Below are 22,856 nucleotides of genomic sequence, written 5' to 3'. Positions count from 1 at the left end.
TTCTTTGAAAATTCTATAGAAAACAAAATGTATTAAAAGCAAGAATAGATGGATGTGTCTGTTGTTATGCCAACATTTGTGTCGCAGTGTGATTTTGTTAAACAAATATTAAGAAATTCCTAGAAAAGCAACATGTGCCAGACTGTCTGAGTTCCTTAAAAAGGTTTATTTGAATTCCTATGGGTTCTTACCCCTCAATATTTCAAGCAGAGATTTATGCCTTCCTTATGTGCGCGCGGTTGAGTATTTTAGGAGGAGTTTAATAGGCATTAAAACTTTTGACCTTTTCATTTATAATTAATCTGGGGGACTAACAAATTGGTCGCCCATAGTTCAAAGAATTTATTTTCATCAACATCAAATTTATACAAACAAATAAAACATATTCTTCAGCTTTTAATGTCGCGTTCTTGCACCTAAATCATTGTTTCTCATCATAACGGCGCGATCGTTTTAAACAAATGGCTGAAATTTATAATTTAAATAAAAATTAATTGGTTTTAACTAAATAAACTTACTGCATATGATAATCTCACACACAAACATTTTAAATTGATTTTCAAATTGTGTCGCATTCGCTATCGTAAGTGTATCGTTTTTAAGATTGTAAAATGCTTACTTAGATGTGATGAAAGAAGGAAGGTAATTGCTACAATCATGTGAATTGTAACTTAAACTTATTATGGTTACCGCCATCATATACCTAATGACAGTGAAAAATGTTGAAATGATTATGGCAAACATGCACAATTATATTTATTCTCTCGGGGTGTAAGCTCAGAGGTTCTGGAATAATAATGTTCATAATGGTGGTCTAATGAAAGATAACAAAACATTGAACCTATCTAATTAAATTGTTTATAAGTCATTTATTAGATCGAGAACAAAGCTATTTTATTTGATAAAATTTTTTTTAAAATTTTTGAAAATTTCTGCTGCTTTTTTTCTCCTCCCAGATTAACACATTTATGGCTGCATTAGTTTTTGAGCTTTTAAATAATAAATTAACAATCAAGATGCTAATGACAAATTCACAAGAATAGAAAATTGAACAAACAAAAAAAATGACAAATTCTGATCATAACAACAGTAACAATTGCATTAACTGGCGGGCACAAACATCTGCCCCAGGGGGCTCCAAACAATAAACGTAAAAAATAATTTAGCTTCAAGGGGTTCAGTGACATTTCAATTACTATCAAGGTAAAATAATTTAAAGCTCAGCTAATGTTTCTCAAAAATTTTGCAATTTTAGTTGACATTGAACTTGAGTTATATTTTCTCTTGATCTTGCTTCTACTAAATAAGTGTACTGTCATTTTGTCAAGTTTAGATTGGGATTTTTTTTTAGAATATTTTCTTTAAATTCAATTATTGTGATTATTGCTTTCGTGCTAATATCAATTTGTTTAAAATACAAAAGAATTTAGTTATGAGCTGGACAGGCAAACAGAAACCTTGAACTTGAATTTGAATTATTTCAAACAAATGAAAATTTAGCAAATAAAAGGTCTATTAAGAAGATATAAAAAAACCACAGATAAATACAAATAAATCGGAAACTCTGCTGTCAAAGACCTAACTCTATTGTCAAAAACCTAAGTAGTGAGAATGTAAAGTAAAGAAAACTAAGTATTTTGATTATATTTTGGTTTGAGTTTTTCTCTAGTTTCCGCTCTATGTGTATTTCTCTATGTAGAGAACTACAACAGAAAAAAAACTCAAACAAAAAAATTACTCAAAATAATCACACATACGAGTGATGTTTTTGTTTTCACCTTCTCACTACCTTAGGTTTTTTAACAACTGAGTTAGGTCTTTGACAGGAGAGTTTCCGATCTATGAATATTTCTCTATTTCTCTAACATTAAATACGAAAACAATGTGTGTTTACATTATTTGTCATATTTGAAAACATGTGCTTTTTCCACTATAAACAAATAACCGGAAATTCTAAATTATTTAATCAATAAATAAACTATTTTCCTTAACCAAACTCCTCACCTTCACTAGTTTTCCCCTTTGAAATTAATAATAGAAAAAACCAGTAAAAAACACAAAAATTATTAACCAAATGTTGGAAAAAACCAACACAAGCAAACAGCAAAAAATAAATAAATAAAAAAATGTTAATAATATTTAATATATAATAGTGTCTAGACTAGATAGCAGACAAATAAAGAAACTATTACACACTTTATGAAAAATAAAAAACAACACGAAATACGTAGCAAACAAAAATCCACAGCAGGCAGACACACGCAATAGTTTTGCTTAAAAAATAGCTAGAGAAAAAAAGTTTTATTTCAAAACCAAACCAAAAACAAAATAAATCTCTAAATTTAATGGAAACGTAGATGAACTCTTTCTTTCTAATTTATAAAAAACAGCACAAAATTATGATAAGAAATACTTGAACAGCAAAAATAAAGCAGATGTTTCAGAAATTAAACATTGTTTCTTATCTTTAGTATTAGCAAATAATGGGGCTGTAACAGTCTCTAAGTCAAATCAAACAGAAGCTGGAAAAAACAGATAAACTGGGAGAAAAAAAGCACAAACACAAATTAAACAATTAGATGAATAGAAATCTTAGGAACCAACAGCAATTACCAGCCATTTGAATAAAAAAAAATCATACTGGAATCAATGTTAAAAATTAATGAAATCTTGGGTTCTGGAGTAGAAATATTCAAAATGATGGCCTTTGAGAGGTTGGCAGTATGATTTATTTTTTAGCAACATGTTGCTGGCAACATGTTGGTAACATTAAGGAAATCATGGGCTCTGGTATAGAAATTTTCAAAATGATGGCCTTTGAAAGGATATCAGCTTGAAGCGACTCATAAAAATCTATCGTATGGTACTTAAATTTAATATAGCGCATTTTGCTTGCAACATGTTGCCAGAAAATATAGAAACATTTTGACAATTTAGCTATGATTATAGAAAGAAACAATAAATAAGCTGAATAACAAGCTGAATGTTTTAAATGTAAATATTTCGTTTTATTTTAGCAACATGATGCCAGCAGCATACATATTTTGAAAATTGAACAATAAACAAACATAAATTGTGTCCTTCCTTTACAATATATAAAATAAAAAGCTAAGCAACATGTTGCCAGCAAAATCAAAGTATAAAATGTAAAGCTCAGCAACATGTTGCCTGAAAGTTCAGCAACATGTTGAATGTTTTATAAGGATTATAACCAACAAAATTTTAATACTAAATTATATTGTTTAGCAATATTTGTTTAAAATTTCTGCAACATGTTGCCAGCATGTCTAGCAACATATTAAAAATTGTATAATGTTTATAAATAAAATTAAAAAATTATTTAGTAGCAAATTGTATTTATTTCAATTGAATATATTTTATTCCTTTTTCGCAACATGTTGCCAGCATGTTTAGCAACATTTAGAAAATTTAATAATTATTATAACTAGAAACAAATAATTATTTAAATACTTAAATAAATTTTTTAAAAACAAAAACTTATTTTGAATTTCTGCAACATGTTGCCAACAAGTTTATCAACATTTTAAAATTTTATAATATTTATAACTAAAAATAAAAAGTTTTTTAATATCGAATTATATTTGTTTAACTATAAATATTTTTTTTATTTCCGCAACATGTTGCTAGAAACTTTAGCAACATTTGGAAAATTAAATTATATTTAAAGACTAAATAAATAAGCTTTAATTATCAAGTTGAATCAAAAGATTTCTATTCTAATAAAAAAAAATATAATATTAAACTTGGCAACATGTTGCCAGAAAGTTAAGCAAAATGTTGCCAACAAGTTAAGCAACTTATTGAAAATAAATTTTAGTTGAGCTACATGAAAGTTAAATAAACTAAATTTGTTTGATGATTTATTTTAAAAATTTCTAGCAACATGTTGCTAAGCTATCACATTAATTCTCCAAAAGAACCTCATTTTAAATAACACTGTGTGAAAAATTCCAAAAAGCAAAAAATAATACATTATACATGCGGTTTTAGATTGCATTATATGAATTAATCAATCGATATTGTTGTTGGCCAGCAACAAACACTCTCAATCTTTCAAACACAAAAACCCCTAGATTTAATCAGACTTTAGTTACTCGTTATTTTCTAGACCTTGAAATTGCATTCAAGCGTGTCAGCCAGTGTTGTTTAACAACAATTGCACAACTCGTGTTATTTTTTGTGTGATTATTTTACACTATAATTTATTTATTTTTTATTTTTTTGTTTTGTTTGTTGTTAATTTCAGTTTCTAGTTCTTTAGCCAATGTAACATATTATTGCATACAGCTAGCAAAATTTATAGATGGAATTAAATTAAATTACCCGAGATTGAAAACGATTAATATGAAATAATTTTTTAATAATAAATAAATAAATATTTTCAAGACACGATGACAGCTTAGCAATTTGACACATTATTTATTAAATGACATAATGTTATTAGTAAATATTACAAACTACAGGAATTTATTCCATTTTAAATTTGTTCCCTTTAATATTAATTGGCTTTTTTTTAAATTTCAGTTCCTAATTTCCCTTGTGACTTTTATTTACAATTTCAACATCATTCATTCATTGTTTTCATTATGGGAAAAGTCCAAAACTCACATTTCTTTTGTTTACATATTAAATTGATAAACAATTTAGTATTTTTTTTTTCTGTTTTTTATTGTTGTATAAAATTTTCCACCATATGACAAGTGTCTAACTACTTGTTATTATATTTATTATCAACTCATTTAGAGAATGTTTTATGTGTGACAACTTAAATAAATGTTAATTTCATTTATTTTATTTTTCACTTTATTCACAAAATAAATACAAAAAGTCAGCATGTAAAAATCATCCAGTAATTGAATGTTAAATAAAAAGTTTTGTATGAGTATTGTTTGTTTGTTGTTGTTTTATTTTTTTTATCGAAAAATTTATTAATTTAAAAGTGTAAATTTTTGATGTTCCATAAAGAGCAGAAAAAGAAACAACAACAAATTAAATTAGAGTAATTGTTGCTAAGGGCGCAAAGTAAATGATTATAATAAAATGTATTTTTCTTTTTAAAAAAAAAAACATGTTGCTGGCAACATATATGAAACAAATAAAGAGGAAAGTGTAATAAATATGAAGGTTAAACAATATTTTTTACAATTTTTAGTAATTATTGTTTAGCAACATGTTGCCGGTATCTTGCAACGACAAATTAATTAACAAATTGTGTTAAATTTTCATAAATATAATTACTTAGATCTATTATAGATATTATATTGTTTAGCAACATGTTGCTAAGGTCCATTCTTTAATTACTTTAAAATATTTATGTTTTAGCAACATGTTGCTGGCAACATTAGTCATCATTTTGGCTAGCAACATGTTGTTAATTAAAAAAAGCAATAAAACACTTTAATTATGATGGTTTTCATTGTAAATATTTCTAGCAACATGTTGCCTCAATATCAAAATAAGTTTTTTAAAAAATTTTATGATAAAATCGTAATTAATATAAAGAAATTGGCATATTATTTACTAAATTTTTATCAATTTTTAATATATAAGGCTTCTCAACATTTTGCAGGCAAGATTTGTGAACTATTTGTAAACAAACTCAACAAATATAAAGTTCAGGCTACTAGTTTAATGTTTATCAATAAAAATGTTGATGCAACATGTTGCTGGTAACATAAAAAATAAATTATTACTAAAAATCATGAAAACCAATATAAAAATAAAGTAGACGTTTTTATGAGTATTTTTAAAATTTGTTACTTAGCAACATGTTGCTAGAACATAATTTTTTAAAATTTCTAAATCACACCATTATATCATTTCGATTTTTTAAAATGAATTGTTTTTAATGCATTATTTATGTTGCCAGCAACATGTTGCATCAACATTCACAAACATCATAATAGTATTGATGACTGGGAATATAAATGTTGAAACAACATGTTGCTAGCAACATAAAGCAAAATATATTATAAACAATAAGTTTGTTTAAATATAAGATAAATATTGACATAATATTTATATTGTGTTGAATTTCCTGCTAGCAACATGTTGCTGGCAGCATTAATTTTAGCATACTATTTAAAAGCTTTTCATTATAAATGTTGAGGCAACATGTTGCTGGCAACATTAAAAATAACTTTACCCAGCAACATGTTGCGAGTTTATGTAATCTGTAAAACACTTAATTAGTGTATGTCATTCTATTTTGATTAATTTTAATATAAATGTTGATTCAACATGTTGCTGGCAACATCAAAAAGGCATTAACCACAATTCATTTTAAAAAAGGAAATGACAAACCCATATTTACTGGTGTTAATACAATAAATTAAAAAAACTTATGTTTTAGCAACATGTTGCTGGCTACATAAAACTTCCCAGAGATTAAAACAGGTTTCAAATTTGTAACAAGAACAGAGTTTAGCTAAATATTTCAATAAAATTTAATTATAAATTCATAGCAACATGTTGTTAACATGGTTTTAAATAATTGTTTTCTAGCAACATGTTGCTAACAGCCTAAAATATTCATGAGCTAGAAACAGGTTTCAAATTTGTAAAAAAATAAAGTTTAGGTATCTACTTCAATAATGTCTTACAAAAACTGTATAGCAACATGTTGCCAACAACAAAATACTTTGTTTTGAAAATAAGTTTTGTGTTGCAAAACAAATGGCGCATAATCATACTTTAGCAACAATTAAAATATTTAATAGGTTTAAAATATGTTGGACAATATGTTGCCGGCAACATTGTATCCAAATTCTGATACCATACGGATTTAAATTGCTATTTTCCTCTGTCATATGTGACCACAACCACTTAAATTATACACATTGCTCCAGACAACATGACACTTTTTGTATTTAATTTTCTAAAAATAAAACAATTATATCAACTAAGTAATAAAATAAAATTAAAATTGCTTTTTATGCAGCAGCATGTTAAATGCATTTCAGTGACATTCACAGTTGTAGCAACATTTGTGTATATATAAAATAAGTGTGTTGCTTGTCAATCTGCAACTTCTCTAACACCCATTTGGGTCTGAGTATTGAAGTAAAAATGCAATGCAACTGTGTTGCTTTAGAAAACAAATATTTAATTTGTATGTTTTCTTTTTATTTTTTATACAAATAAATTTTTTTATTTTGAACTGAGTGAATTTGATGTCTAAATAGCGTGACTAGACATTGTGTCTACATCAGTTAAAAAAATGGTCATGTTTGCAAAATGTTGTTACAATGTTGCAAATTTATGAATACTGTTTTTTTTTTTTTGTTTGGTTCTGCTTTTATTTGTCTTTTTTTAAAATGTTTATAATGTGTGTGTGTGTTTATCTTGTTTGGCTGGCTGTCTGTCTGTCAAATTGTCTATTCTGTATTTTATATTTCTATGCATACATACATAAATGCCTTTATAATTTTGTTATTTAATTGTAAAAAAATAAAAATTATAAATTTTTTTCTTTCGCATTATTGTTATCTTTTTAGGACACACAACGCAAAAATTCACAGAGCTGTGGGCATAAAAATAGCAATTATACTTGTATAACGGGCATCCGCTGAGTTTTTGGCTAAAAAAAAATATAAAAACCAAACAAAGTTTAAGCCAAACGCTAATAATTGTGTTTGGTTAGAGAAAGACAGCGAGCTGTGTGAAAAGAAGACGAAGTATTTAATAGCTGCAGGAAGAACATCAGCAAGATTGAGTGCATCAGCATTATTAAGAATTATAGGTGCTCTGGCTTTAAATTTAACATTAGAGTCGGATAAAGAAACAATTTTATTTAAAGAGCCGGAATATACCGTATCCGTAAGTAATTGAAATTTTTTTTAATATAATTTTATAATAAATATTAAAAAATAGTAACATAACAACATGTTTCATAAAATTTCTTATGATTATCAACACAATTTTATAGGATATAGACTAAATATCAAAAATCGTTTGCAACATGTTGCTGGCAATATTTTTATTTTCTAAATTTTATTAAAATATTATAAATTTTTAATGAAAATTTAACAAAATTCATAAAAATAAAACAAATGTTGCTAGCAACATTTATATTTTCTTAAATTTCTTTAAGCATTAAAAGTTTCTAATGAAAATTTAACAAAATTCCAGAAAATATAACAAATTTGGTTTAATTTATAAATGTGTTAGCAACATGTTGCCAGCAACATATGTATTTTCATTTATTTCTTTAAGTTTTCTAAGCAAAATTTTACTAAATTCTTGACTACAAAACAAATTTGGTATGATTTCTAATTCTTATAGCAACATGTTGCTAGCAACATTTTTATTTTTCTCATTTTCTTAAGTATTACTTATTTTTAATGAATCTTTAGCAAAATTCTTGAAAATATAACAAATCTCGTTTGATTTATAAATTCTTTAGCAACATGTTTCTGGCAACATTTTTATTTTCTAAGTTTTATTCATTTATTATATATTTTTAATGAAAATTTAACAAAATTCCTGAATATATTTGTATGATTTCTAACTTTTTAGCAACATGTTGCTAGCAAAATTTTTATTCTCCTCATTTTCTCTATGTATTATATAATTTTAAAGAAAATTAAACAAAATTCTTGAAAATATAATGAATTTGGTATGATTTATAAATTCTTTAGCAACATGTTGCTAGCAACATTTTGATTTTCTTAAAATTCTCTAAGTTTTATTATTATTTTTAATGAAAATTGTACAAAATTTCTAAAACCATAACAAACTTGGTATGATTTCTTAATTTTTATAGCAACATGTTGCTAGCAACATTTTTATTTTCCTCATTTTCTTTAAGAATTATATTTTTTTAAAGAAACGTTTACAAAATTCTTGAAAATATAACAAATTTGGTTTGATTTGTAAATTCTTTAGCAACATGTTGCTGGTAACAATTTTAAAAATTGTATATTTTTCTATTCTTAACATGTTACACAATAATTTTCTTTTATTATCAACAAAATTTTATGAAATATAGATTAAATATTTAAAAACCTTTGCAACATGTTGCTAGGAAAAATTTTTTAAATTTCACATTTTCCTTAAATATGGAAAATTTTTCATGAGAATTTAACCAAAATCCTGAAAATAAATCAAAATTTTTAGCAACATTGCTGTCACGATTTTTTAATTTGAAAATTTTATTCAATTATTTTATATTTAGTATGAAAATTTAACAAGATTCCCAAAAAATATAAATTCTTCAGCAACATGTTGATAACATTTTCTAAGATATTATTTTTTATTTATGACGACCAACAAAATTTCATAAAATGGACTAATAACAAAATTACTTTGCAACATGTTGCTGGCAACATTTTTCATATTCCACTTTTTCTATAAAAAGTTATTTAAATCCTTGAAAATATTAAAAATTTGTTATTTTAAAAATTATTTAGCAACATGTTGCTGGCAACATTTTTTTAATTTCCACATTTTCATTAAATGTTGTAAAATTTTTCTGGAAATTGAAATGAATTCCTCAAAATATAATAAATTCGGTATTTTAAAAATTATTTATCAACATGTTGCTGACAAATTTTTTTTAAAAAAATTCAACTTTTTCTTTAATTTTTGTAAATTGTGTGTGGAAATTCAAATGAATACCAGAAAATATAATAAATTTATTTTGTTTTAAAAAAGTTTAGTAACATGTTGCTAGCAACATTTTTAAAATTACGAGTTTAGAAGAAAAACTTAAAATTGTTTTATAATTATCTTAATTTTCTAAAGAAATATTTAAAAATTTTATATAAATTTTCTTATGCAACATGTTGCTAACAAGGTATTTGTTCAATTCTAACGTCATTTTACAAAATTTAAACATTTATTACTTAAATTTTAATTCTATTTAAAAAAAATATGATTTAAATTCTTGGCAACATATTTTTTATTTAAACAACTATAGCAGTAATTTTAAACTTTTGCTGCAAATTAAATAAATTTCCGTTCTTTCAAGCTCTTTAATTTGCAAAAAAATAAATCTTTTAAATCTTATTAAATAGACATAAAGCTTACATATTTTATGTTTTCTCCAACATTATATCTACATAATTATAGCTTAGTTTAACTCATCTCAGTTGTTGGTTTTTTTGTTGTTGTTCGTTTCCATAAATACAACCTACATCATTAATAACAAGCAAAACCATAAAAGGCGGCCAAAAACCATAGACAAAGAATCACAAGGATTTGCAAAAGGATCTTAATGAAATGTTTTCGAAAAAGAAAAAAAACCAACAACAACTAGCGACAAAAGGGACTAAAACATAGACTTAAAATATTGTAATAGTTGAGAAGATTGAGGTATACATAGAAAAATATGCTTCAAAACAGACATTTACTTACATATGTATAAAATTTAATACATAACTATGTATTTTATATACTCAAAATTCATTCATACATTTCAAGGAGACTGGCAAGTATAAAAGGACGTACAGTATAAGCAGACAGACGGACGAACGAAAGGACAGACATACTCCCAGAGTTATACAAAAGAGCGTTGTGAATGTTAAAGTGGTCTAAAAGTTATTTTATGGCAAAATATATTCTACTGACAAATTCTCGTACCAGGAAAAAGCCATTTTTATTCCATGTTTTGTAATAAATACAGACAGCAGGACAGACACTCGCTACTCACACGCAGAGACGTTTTTATTATATAATACTTTCCAAACAGCCTAAAAGCAGACACACTCAATATTTATTTATTTATATATGTGTGTGAGTGCGTGCGTGTTAGTGTCTCGGTAAAATTGTTGGCAGCAACAAAAACTAAAGCCAATGCAAACAAAAATAAATTTAAGTATGTCTGCGTGTGTTTGTGTATGTTGTTGTTTTTTTGTTGTAACTTCAAGGACTTTTGTTTCCTTAAACACCAGCTCTCACTCACTCACTCGCTCACTCATACACATATACCCACTCAGGAAAATTTCAACCAGACAGACAGTCAGGCAGTCAGTCAGTTTGATATAAATGTCTGCCTTATATACTCCCTATTACAGTGTTTTTTTTGTTATATACACAATTTATGTAAATACTTATGTAAGTAGTAGAACAGAAATTGTTGTAGGTATTGTAAATAACAGTAAAATACACACTACACCATTTCCAATTGTATTTCAGAAAATTCCAATTAAATTTCAGAATTTTCTAATTGAATTTCAGAATATTCCAATTATATTTCAGAAGTACTACACCATTTCCAATTGAATATCCGAAATTTCCAATTATATTTCAGAATTTTTTAATTGAATTTCCGAAATTTCCAATTATATTTCAGAAATTTCCATTTGTATTTCAGAATTTTTAATTTATACTTAAAAAATTTCAAATTGTATTTCAGAATTTTCCAATTGTTTATCAGAAATGTCTATTTGTATTTCAGAAATTTCCATTGGTATTGCTATTAGACTATTCTGAAATATAATTAGAAAATTCTGACATTCCTGAAATACAATTGGAAATGGTGTAGTACTCGTACATTTAAACATTTTGTTTTTGCCTTAATAATATTTGTTAGTCTAACGGCATTTTTATTTTATTTGTTGTTGTTGCTGCTTGATTGTTTGTTCCATTTGTTGCTGAGGGGTTAGAGTTGCAAGTAGTAGTCTTGTTTTTGTGGCACGTTTTAACTTTTTTTTGTTGCGAAAAATTTATTTAACTTTTGTTTGTATCATTTTGGAACTTGCGTCAGCAAAATTTTGTTTAACATTTAAGACAGAATGATTACTAAATTTGTTTATTTTTATTTTTTTTTTAAATAATGCAAACTAATGGTGGAATTCAATAGCACAGACTTTTTACTATCAATCAATAAATTAATTTAAAAAACAATTAAATATGTAGGCATTTAGAAATAAATTTTAAAATTTCAAATCATCAATGCTGCTTAAATAATGTTCAGCAACATTTGTAAATTTGACTAACATTGTGTTGTATACAATGTTGATATAGAAATGTTTAGCAACAATTCTTGTCATGTTTCGAAACATTTTTTACTTTGAAGTAATAAGCAACATTGTTGGTAATACATTCCGTAGCAACATTTCCCAACCACTTCAATCTAAATACATTTTAACTCTTTGCAGTTTAGTGGTCGCTTTTCTAACCACCTTTTCTATAGTCTTTAAAACCTAGTTTATTGGCATCAATTGGCATTTTGCTAAACAATTATATTTTTTGAAGTCATTTTTGCAAAGCTCTACCGTCAGGGTGCTATGGTTTGAAAAATATATTAAATTGAATTCGATATAAAAAAACACAGAGTATTTATTGTTCATCGAAATCAGTGTTACTTTGCTATTTCGTTTGTTTGGTCAGAAAATTTAGTAAAACATATTCGATTTCCATTTCGATACGAAAATTTTTATCATAATTATTTTTAATGCCAATCGCCCCACTCCACAAAAACCTTGTGTCCTAGCGTTATGATGATATTACGGTTTTTCGGCCAAACGATTTCAGCAGCTCATAATAGATAGGACCGGACCTTTCTACTTCCACCAAATACGAAGAATTACCTTAGCGAAATGGATATTTGGCTTCAGTATCGATTCGGCTGGTTGGCCGGGCTTCACATACGATCTCTTACGTTTCGGGTTATCATAAGGAATGCATTTTTCATCGCAAGTAATGATTCGGTGCAAAAATTGTTTTATTTTATACGTTCAAGCATCATTTCGGATATGAAAAATCGTCTTTCAAGTTCTTACGGCTTCAATTCGTATGGTACCCAATTTATTTTATTTTCAATGAATCATGCTGCTCGCAAACGTTTTGAAATTGCTGCCTGATTAGCTCTCAATGATTTTGCAAGCTCTTGTTGAGTTTTACAACAATCTTCATGGATTTGAGCAGCATTGTTGCTAACATATTTAATTCTTAATGTTTATCAATATATATATAATTTAAGCAACATTGTTGCTAACATTATGTTTATCAATAATGTTGCTAATATCATGTTTAGCAACATAAACTAATGTCTAGCATCATTGTTGCTAATATTTTTAATTTTGTGTATATTTTATATTTAATGTTTCTAAAATAATATTAACAACATTGTTGCTAACATTAGTTTTAGCAACATTGTTTCTAATATAATATTTAGCAACATTATTGCTAATATAATGTTAATATAACAAACTCTGTTGCTGAGAAAATGTTTAGCAACATTATAAAATGATTAGCAACATTATAAAATGTTTAGCAGCAGTATAATATGTTAAGAAACATTGTTGCTAAAGTGATTGTAACTATCATAATGCTTAAAAAGTCAATTATAACTTAATTTAAGCAATTTTATGCAAAATTTCTCTGAGCAACATTTGTTGCTAATCTTAAATAGTAAACAATTTGCACACAATTAATATCTAAAAACTAAAAAATTCCCTAAAAATCTCAGATTTTTTTACATTTTATTAAACAAAAATACTAAAAATTTAAAATACAACAAATAAACCATATTTCAAAATAGCTATACATACATGAACATAAATTTTGCTAGACCACTTAAAATCTGTTGTAAACATGCATACGTACGAGTAATTCGTATAAGAGAAAACAAACAAAATATATACAAAATTGTTTTTTTTTTGTTTGTAGGCCACACATTTTTTTGTGATAATAACTCAGGTTATGACCGTCTATAACCATAACAACGTTAACCGAATAAAAAAGCATCCAAATACAAATGTGCATATAGTGCCACACAAACATGGCCAACCGAAGCTACAACAAAACAAATGGTATTTTGGCTAAATGCCAACTGAGGCAACTGCACTCATCATCTTTTTTTATTTTGACTTTTTTTTGTTTTGCAGCAATTGTTGTTTATGTCGCTAACAATACACGAGATATTGTTAGAAAAAAACTCGTGTATTTATGTACTTTAAAAATAACAAAAATACAAAAAAAATATATATATAAAATGTCTCACAACGCGGAATACAAAATAAATGTAGAAAATTACCATAGACTCATGTCAGACGTAAAGTCTCAAAATGAAACTAAAAAAACAGCAATAACAACAATAAATATACCCACGAAATATACATAGCAGAGCCAACAACTATAGAAATACGTAAAATAACAATATATTTTTAGAATTTTGATTTTTTTTTTTAGAAAAATATTTGAGTTTTTTTTTAAATTTTAATTTTCAAAAAAGGTAACAACTTATTAGGAATATGGCATATTAGAAAACAAGTATAGGTAGTATATAAGAAATCAGTTTAATAATAAAATATTTATAGTTAGTTGAGTTATTATTATTATTAATATGTATCTGGGTTTAGCAACATTGTTGCATAAACAAATAGGAACATTAATTTAAAATTTTCTTGTACCGATAAACTAACGTTAAAGTCATTTGGCTTGTCACCAGGTAAAATAAAACAATGTATTTGTTAATATTTTTGTCAATGTTGCCATCGATAGTATTAATGATCTAAAACACTAAGTGAACAAATAAATTTTTATTTTTTTTTTTGTTTAAATTTATCGATTATTGTGTTTTATGAGATTTTATTGATTTAGGGAAATGTTTAGCAACATTGTTGCTGGTTGAATTTGTTTTAATATTTAGTTGGCAATTGTTAAAAATGCTTTTAGAGCAGGTTATGGATTTGAAAGTATTGAAAAATAATGAAATTGTGGCGAAAATTAAAGATTTTTTTAATGTTCAGCATCATTGTTGCTTCAATAAAAGCTAGCAACATTGTTGATTTAATAATGTTTACTAAGTAATATTTTAAAAATTTCGCAACTTTGTTTCCACTAAGCGTATAGCAACATTGTTGTTTCAATAATAACGCCTTAATAAAATTAGCAATATTGTTGCTTAAATTCTGTTCAAAATCATTATTTCTTAAAAGACCTTTAGCAACATTGTTTCTACAATTTTTCAACATAGAGCTCAAAGGAGACTATGTTGAAAAATTAATTTTTTTTTATCCAAAATAATTAATAGTTATTTAGCAACATTGTTGCTCATATAATGTTTAGCAACATGTATAGCAACTGATATAATGTTTAACAACATATAATATAATGTATATCAACATTGTTGCTGATATAATGTTTAGCAACATTATTGCTAATATAATGTTTAGCAATATTATTGCTAATATAATCTTTGGCAACATTGTTGCTGATATACTGTTTAGCAACATTGTTGCTAATATAATGTTTAGCGACATATAATGTTTGGCAACATTGTTGCTCATATAAAGTTTAGCAACATTGTCGCTAATATAATGTCTACCAAAATTGTTGCACTTATAATGTTTAGCAACATTGTTGCTAATATAATGTTTAGCAAAATTGTTGCTCATATAATGTTTAGCAACATTGTTGCTGATATAATGTTTAGCAACATTGTTGCTGATATAACGTTTAGCAACATTGTTGCTGATATAATATTTAGCAACATTGTTGCTAATATAATTAGCAAAATTGTTGCTCATATAATGTTTAGTAACATTGTTGCTAATATAATGTTTAGCAAAATTATTGCTGATATAATGTTTAGCAACATTGTTGCTGATATAATGTTAAGCAACATTGTTGCTGGTATAATGTTTAGCAACATTGTTGCTAATATAATGTTTAGCGACATATAATGTTTGGCAACATTGTTGCTCATATAAAGTTTAGCAACATTGTTGCACTTATAATGTTTAGCAACATTGTTGCTAATATAATGTTTAGCAAAATTGTTACTCATATAATGTTTAGCAACATTGATGCTAATATAATGTTTAGCAAAATTGTTGCTCATATAATGTTTAGCAACATTGTTGCTGATATAATGTTTAGCAAAATTGTTGCTGATATAATGTTAAGCAACATTGTTGCTGGTATAATGTTTAGCAACATTGTTGCTAATATAATGTTTGGCAGTACTGTTGCTAATATAATGTTTAACAACATTGTTGCTAATATAATGTTTAACAACATTGTTGCTAATATGTTGTCTAGCTAAATTTTTCACATATAAAATTTAGCAACATTGTTGCTGATATAATGTTTAGCAACATTGTTGCTATTATAATGTTTGGCAGTACTTTTGCTAATTTAATATTTAGCAACATTGTTGCATATATAGTTTAATAGTTCAACATTGTTGCTAAAAATTATTGGAAATTGTTGCCAATAGTGTTTATCAACAATGTTGCTTTTATAATATTGAGCAACATTGTTGCTCCAATAATGTATAAGAACATTGTTCCTCAAAATATTGTTTAACGATGCTTAACCTCAATAATGTTTAGCAACATTGTTGCCTTAATATGGTTTAGCAACAATGTTGCTTTAACCGCTGTTCTAAACATGTTGCTAATGAAAAAAGTATAGCTTTCTTTTCAAAAGTATATAAAAAATTAAGTAAATTCTACCTTGTCTTGGGAATTTTTATTAAAAAAATGTCTGGCATCATTTTAAAATAACTTTCAAAAGTAAACAAAAAAAGATATACGTCTGCAAAATAACTTATTTTTTTCAGTTCCTCAACTCAATATGAATTTACATTTTTGCCAGTCATTTAGTTTAAAAACTTTAATGAATATTATGCCAACTTTATGAATAATTAATTAAAAAATGTTATTAGTATTTATTATAAATTATTTAAATAACTTTTTGTCTGGGTTTTAACACAGTCACACGCATTTTAAAACAACAAAAAAATCACACGTTTATTTTCAAAAAAAAAAAAAATCAAAACCAAATTCGTAAACACTTAAAACAGCCAATAACAAAAACCCATAATTAATAAGATGATATCTTAAGAAAACCGCTGATCTGTAAAAATATTTAGAAAGTGTGTTTCATAAGTAATTTAAAACTTTGTTTTCGCAAATATTTTTTAATATTGAAATGGAATTTTTTCGCACAATGATGTCAATGCCTAAATTACAATAAGTATTTGCTTAAGTAGTGCTAGCATTATGAGCTTGAGTGTTTTAAAGTTGTATATAATGAATTTTTAATAGCGCTTTTATGCTGCCATAAAATATAAATTTTAAATTTATATTTTCATAAACAATTTTTGCTGTTGTTGTCTAGTCTGTCTGCTAGTTTTGGCTCAGAGTTAATGGGTCCTGTGAAATAAATGTGGTCATAAATATTTATATTAATTGGTTTATAGAAAATTATAATATAAATACTTAAAACCATACACAAACTATTTGTCGTAATAAAAAAAATTAAAAGATTTACTTAATGAAACATTTGTGTATATTTATTTAAATAATAAAAAAATCTTAATGATGTCTAGTTTCAAAGTGATCAAGACATTTGTATTCCTTCTTAATGTAAAAAAAATGCAATTTATGTTTACAATTGACCTTTAAAAGTATAGCAACATTGAGGTGAAACATGTTGCTGTTAAGCATATTTAATTGAAACGGAAATTGAGAAGGGATTAATATAAATAATTCATAAAATATCATTATATAATAAACATTTTCCATAAAAACATGTACAAGAATTCAATAATGTTTAGCAACATTGTTGCTTACACAGTTTAGCAATATTGTTGCTCCAATCTGTGTTACTTGAATCATTTTGAAAAACATTATAGCATCAATAATGTTGCTACAAAAATGTTTAGCAACATTGTTGCAAAAGTAACATTTACAAACATTGTTGCCAAAGCAATACTTATTGCCACATACATTGCCACATTTCTGTTTTTCAAAATTCTCTTTTTAGTTTTAACTTTAAAAAAACTTTATTTTAAAGCCATTATTAATTATTTCCATTTTAATTTTACTTTTAGATGCTATCGGTACAGACAGCCGGCTGCGCGGGAATGGAGCGGCTTGGCGTTCCAACCCGCACCTCTTTAAACACACCGCCCGATGATAGGTAACATAAAATAGTTAAAATATTTCCCAAATATAAATATTAATAATATATTTCTTTGTCTAAATAACAGGGGCCAATACATTTGTAGAATGCGTTTAGATGCAGCAAGAGAACTTTTAGCAGTACGTAGCGAAACTGTGATTCGTGGCAGTAGCAGTAGCAGCAGCAGCAGCACTAATAATACTAATAGTAAAAACAATAGCAATATAAGTAACAATCAACTACAACAAACACAACAGCAACAGCAACAACAAAATCATCACACAAATAAAATACATTCCCACCATCATCATCATCAGCAACAACAACAGCAGCAGCAACAATATCATCACAACTACAGTTTGAATAACTATCAACGTATGACGACAACACCAAATAATAGCAGCAGTAGTTGTAACACAGCAGCAACATCAACAAGTGGCAACCATAGTATTAGCAGCAGCGGTCTCAACAATAATAACGCCAACCACACCAGCAGCATTAGCCAGCAGCACAACAACAACAGTTTTTCCTCAATGACCAACAATAGTGATGGCAGCAGTAGCCTTAGCAGCAGTAGTGGTAGTAGCAGCAGTGTTGCCCGTGGCGGTATAGAGGCCACCACCTTGAAATATGGCAATACGGCCAGTGGGAGTGGTGGCAATGGCAGCAGCAACATTAGCAGTTCTTGCGGCAGTAGTGGTTCATGCAGTTTGGCCTGTTCGGTGAGTTCGCATAGTCACGATCATCATCAGCACTATCAATATCTGCCACAACAGCAGCAGACTTTATGCTGTCCGCATCATGTGCCGCTGCCCGACAGTGAGTGGACACCCTCGGAACGTTACAGTGCTCCGCTTAGAACCAGTTATCAAGTAAGTGTTTTATTTCTTTTTGAAATATTAAAAAAAAATTGCTAATTTTTTATTTTGATTTTTAGCAATCGGAAATAACACGCTCCTATATCAAGCCACCACCCAATAAAACAATTAAAGATGTTCCAGATCATTCCTTGGCCGCCGGCCTTTATTTGGCCAGCAATTATTCTAGCACTAGCAGTAGTTCATCCAGCTTACATCATCATCATCACCACCAGCAGCAACAGCAGCAACAACCAAAATCAAAACCTAATGTGATAACAAAATTCTTTTATCGAAAAAGTTCACCAAAATCTCCAAACAATCTAACGTCGGGTTCTTCGTCAGCTTCACTATCGTCCTCATCCGGCTCCTCATTATGCTCATCACTGTCATCGGCCTCTACGTCGTCATCGTCTTCGGGCTCCTCATTAGCTTTAGGCAGTAATACGTCCTTATTGTGCAACACCACAGCCTCGGTAACATCACTAACAACGGCACCACTTAACACGCTACCCATATCAACGGCCTCAACGCTAAAGACCACGCTCTGCAATTACGGTCCAACACAATTGCCACACTCAAACTCAGGGACATCAAGCAATAATATATCGGCTGGTCTAGTACCCAGTACCCAGCTATTAACCACAATCGGGGTAGCAACCCCAACGGCAACCACAACATTCCCTCAAACATCGACTACACAACAACAACATATGGAACGCATACCAACACCACCCTTATCGGTGTCGGTGCCCATAGCCTCATATCATCCTCCACAACAACAACATCAACAGAAACAACAGCTCCACCAACAACTACTATTGGACAGTTTGGTGGGCGACACTTCAGTTTCCGCTTCCAGTACTCTACAGACTCTCAAGAGTAGTTCATGCAGTCCCACATTGGCTGTCTCTGCGTCTGTTTGCTCGAAAGACGAACTCGTCCATATGGAATGTCAATCGGGCAATATAACGCGTAACAATAGTAATACAAGTATGAAAAGTCTATCGGCATCAGCGTGCAATTGTCATAATAGTAATTGTAAGCACTGCAATACGTAGTAAAGAGATGCACGAGTAAACTGTGTGTTTTTTTTAGATTAAAAAGGTTTGGAATGTGGTGAACATTAAACAATGTTTATAAACATAAGTGAGAGAGAGCGATAAAAGAGCAACATGTTGCCAAAATAATAATGCTATACAATGTTCTGAATAATCAAACTAAATTCAGCATAAAGTTGTTGACAAATTGTTAGCAACATTTAACTATTTCAAACGTTTCTTTGTTCCCAAGTTGTTACACATTTTCTTAAATATTTATAGCTGTCTTTAAGCATAAAAACATTAATTTGGATTTAGCAACATGTTGCCCAACAATAGATATCCATTTAAAGTATGAGCAACATGTAACCAAAGTTATATAAACATGTTGCTGAATTATCTATTAAAATGACTTTAAGCTGTTTCCAATTTAACATATTTTCTGTCGACAATTTAATAGCAATATTGATAGCAACATGTTGTTGTTAGCAACATGTTGCACAAATATTGAAATAGAAATGTTCAGCAATATTTAATAAAAACCTTTTGATTAACTTAAAAATGTTGGAGTCCATGTAGCAACATGTTGCTGGACTATAAATACACATTTGATATATTAGCAACATGTTGCCGGAGTAATTTCAAAATGTTGCTGAATAATGAATCGGTATACAAAATCCTTTACGATTTCCAAAAAAAAACGTGTCAAATTAAACAGAAAATGCCTGTTAAAATAAATATTATTGACAGCAACATGTTGCCAAAAAATAAATCAAAATTTTATCAACATTTTAACTTTAATTGCAAAATTAAAAAAAGTACTCGGAAACAACTTGTCAGCAAAATTAAACAAAGTTGTTTCTAGCAACATGTTGCGAATATTATGATCTTTTCAGTCATATTTATATCACTCTAAGCTTAAAAACATTTAAAAGAGAATTTTGAATCATTTTTATATTAGTCTATGTAGTAACATGTTGCTGGACTATAAATACTCACTTGATATATGAGCAACATGTTTCCAGAGCAATTTCAAACTGTTGCTGAATAATGTATTAAAACAAATTTAAGCTGTACTCGATTTGCAATGTTTTTTGTAGACAACATGTTAGCAATATTAATAATATTCATTACTAGCAACATGTTGCGCAACATTTCAAGCAACATATGATTTAAATTTTTGAAACTTATATAAAAAGGTATTTTAGTTAAATTGTCAATTTTTGGTGTGTTTCTGGCAACATGTTGCTAGACTTTAAATACAAATTTACTTATAACAATATATTTTCTTTGATATTCATAATGAGCAACATTTTCATTCTTGTTGCCTTTAATGCGTCTTTACAAAAGATCGTCAGCAACATGTTGCTGATGTAAAATACCACAATTGTCAGTATATTATTATATCATAGACATTGAAGTATTTCTTTTTGTAACATTATTTTCTTTAAATTATTATTCCGGCAACATGTTGCCAAGGTAGTTTTTATAATTATTAACCAAGTTTTTTTTTTTCAAAATGCTGCTAGCAACATGTTAGTGGAAATGTAGTTCAATACAAGTTTATATTATTTGCTAAAGCTTTATGTTCATAAGTTCTAAATAAACTTTGTTGCAGCAACATGTTGCTAGAATAAAATTTTAACAATAACAATAGAATAATTACACATTTTACCAGGCTTTGAATATTTCTTTTTTAAAAATGTTGCCAGCAACATGTTGCCATAAACTCTCTCTCTCTCTCTAAAATCTTAATAAACATTAACATAAACAAACTAAAGACTGCTTTTCATGAATAAAATTGATAAATAAATAAATAAAAATCCAAACATTCTTAACAGCCTATAGAGAAAACTTTTAAAACATAATTTAGAGAAATGGTTTAAAATGATAGATATTTGTTGCCCACAATTACTATGAAACAATGTTGCTGCATTTTGATGCTAAATACTAAGTGTCCACTTTAACTTTAAACATAATTATTAATAAATAAAATATATATAAAACAAAACAAAATACACATCATTTCCATTTGTAACTAATGTCGCTATATTAAAACAAAACAAAATAAAAATAATAAAAAAAACCAACAAAATAAACATTTAAATACCATACTTATAATAATGCTTTATATATTTTTATTTCTATATATTTTTTCTAATTAAGACAAAATACAAAAAAATCTACATACATAATTTTAAAGAAAATAGTAAAACAGCGCTTTAAAGACACACATACACAAAAACACAATAAAAACCTAAAACAACATTGCCACTTTTTATAAAAACTTAAAAAAAATATTTAAAAATTTTGTTAACTTTATAATTTTTTAAAATTTTTATTTATTTATCATTATTTTGTTTATTAACTTATTTAAAAGCAAGAAAAAAAATCACACATAATGTGTTCAAAATTTATTTATTTTATTTAATTATAATTTGTTTATTTTATTTTTTTATAGAAAATTTATTATTGTAGAGGAAATTTATTTTTTTTGTTTATTTCTTTTTATTATTAAAATAACATAATATTCATGGCAATGTTAACAACTAAGTATTTTAATTTAATCTTATTTTTATTCTATATAATTTAATAAAAAAGCGCATATTTTTCTATTTTATTTTATAGAAATTGTTTAAGTTTTTATTTAAAAATAAAATATAATATTGTACATATATATAAATCCAACATATTTTTTTTAATAATTACAATTTAGTTTTTAGTTTTAGTAAATTTAATTATTAAATATAATTATATATATATTTAAAATATAATAAAAGAATAAAAGAAATTTATTTAAAAAAAAAAAATCTAAAAATATTTATATACCTTAAAATTATTACAAAATATATTTAATTTAATAAACAAAATTAATAAATTATATAGAAAATCTTACACTCCGCTCTATACTTGAAAAAAAAATCATAACTGATATTGTTCAGTTATGATTCCAAATAACAACATTTTGTTTCTAGCAACATGTTGCGAATATATTCATATCACTCTTTAAGCTCAAAAACATTTAAAAAAAGGATTTTGAACAAGTTGTATATTTTGTAGAGTATGTTGCTGCACTATA

At 27.0% G+C, this 22,856-nt stretch overlaps 1 protein-coding gene across 1 annotated transcript in view; it reads left to right on the top strand.

Moving 5' to 3' along the window:
- The window catches only part of LOC135953909 (serine-rich adhesin for platelets), a 48,326-nt gene extending 28,469 nt beyond the window's left edge, over positions 1-19,857 (top strand). The window contains exons 2-5 of the mRNA XM_065503941.1: positions 7,518-7,839; positions 17,810-17,898; positions 17,969-18,752; positions 18,818-19,857. Of these exons, the coding sequence (XP_065360013.1) occupies positions 17,810-17,898; positions 17,969-18,752; positions 18,818-19,798 (1,854 nt within the window). The 5' untranslated portion in view covers positions 7,518-7,839 and the 3' untranslated portion in view covers positions 19,799-19,857. The remainder of the gene's footprint in view (positions 1-7,517; positions 7,840-17,809; positions 17,899-17,968; positions 18,753-18,817) is intronic.
- Positions 19,858-22,856: the final 2,999 nt, after the last annotated feature.

The sequence above is a fragment of the Calliphora vicina genome, chromosome 3 (genome assembly GCF_958450345.1).
Source record: "Calliphora vicina chromosome 3, idCalVici1.1, whole genome shotgun sequence".
Lineage (NCBI taxonomy): Eukaryota > Metazoa > Arthropoda > Insecta > Diptera > Calliphoridae > Calliphora > Calliphora vicina.
The sequence above is the reverse complement of the archived record's forward strand: the minus strand, read 5'-3'. Positions and strand labels throughout refer to the sequence as shown.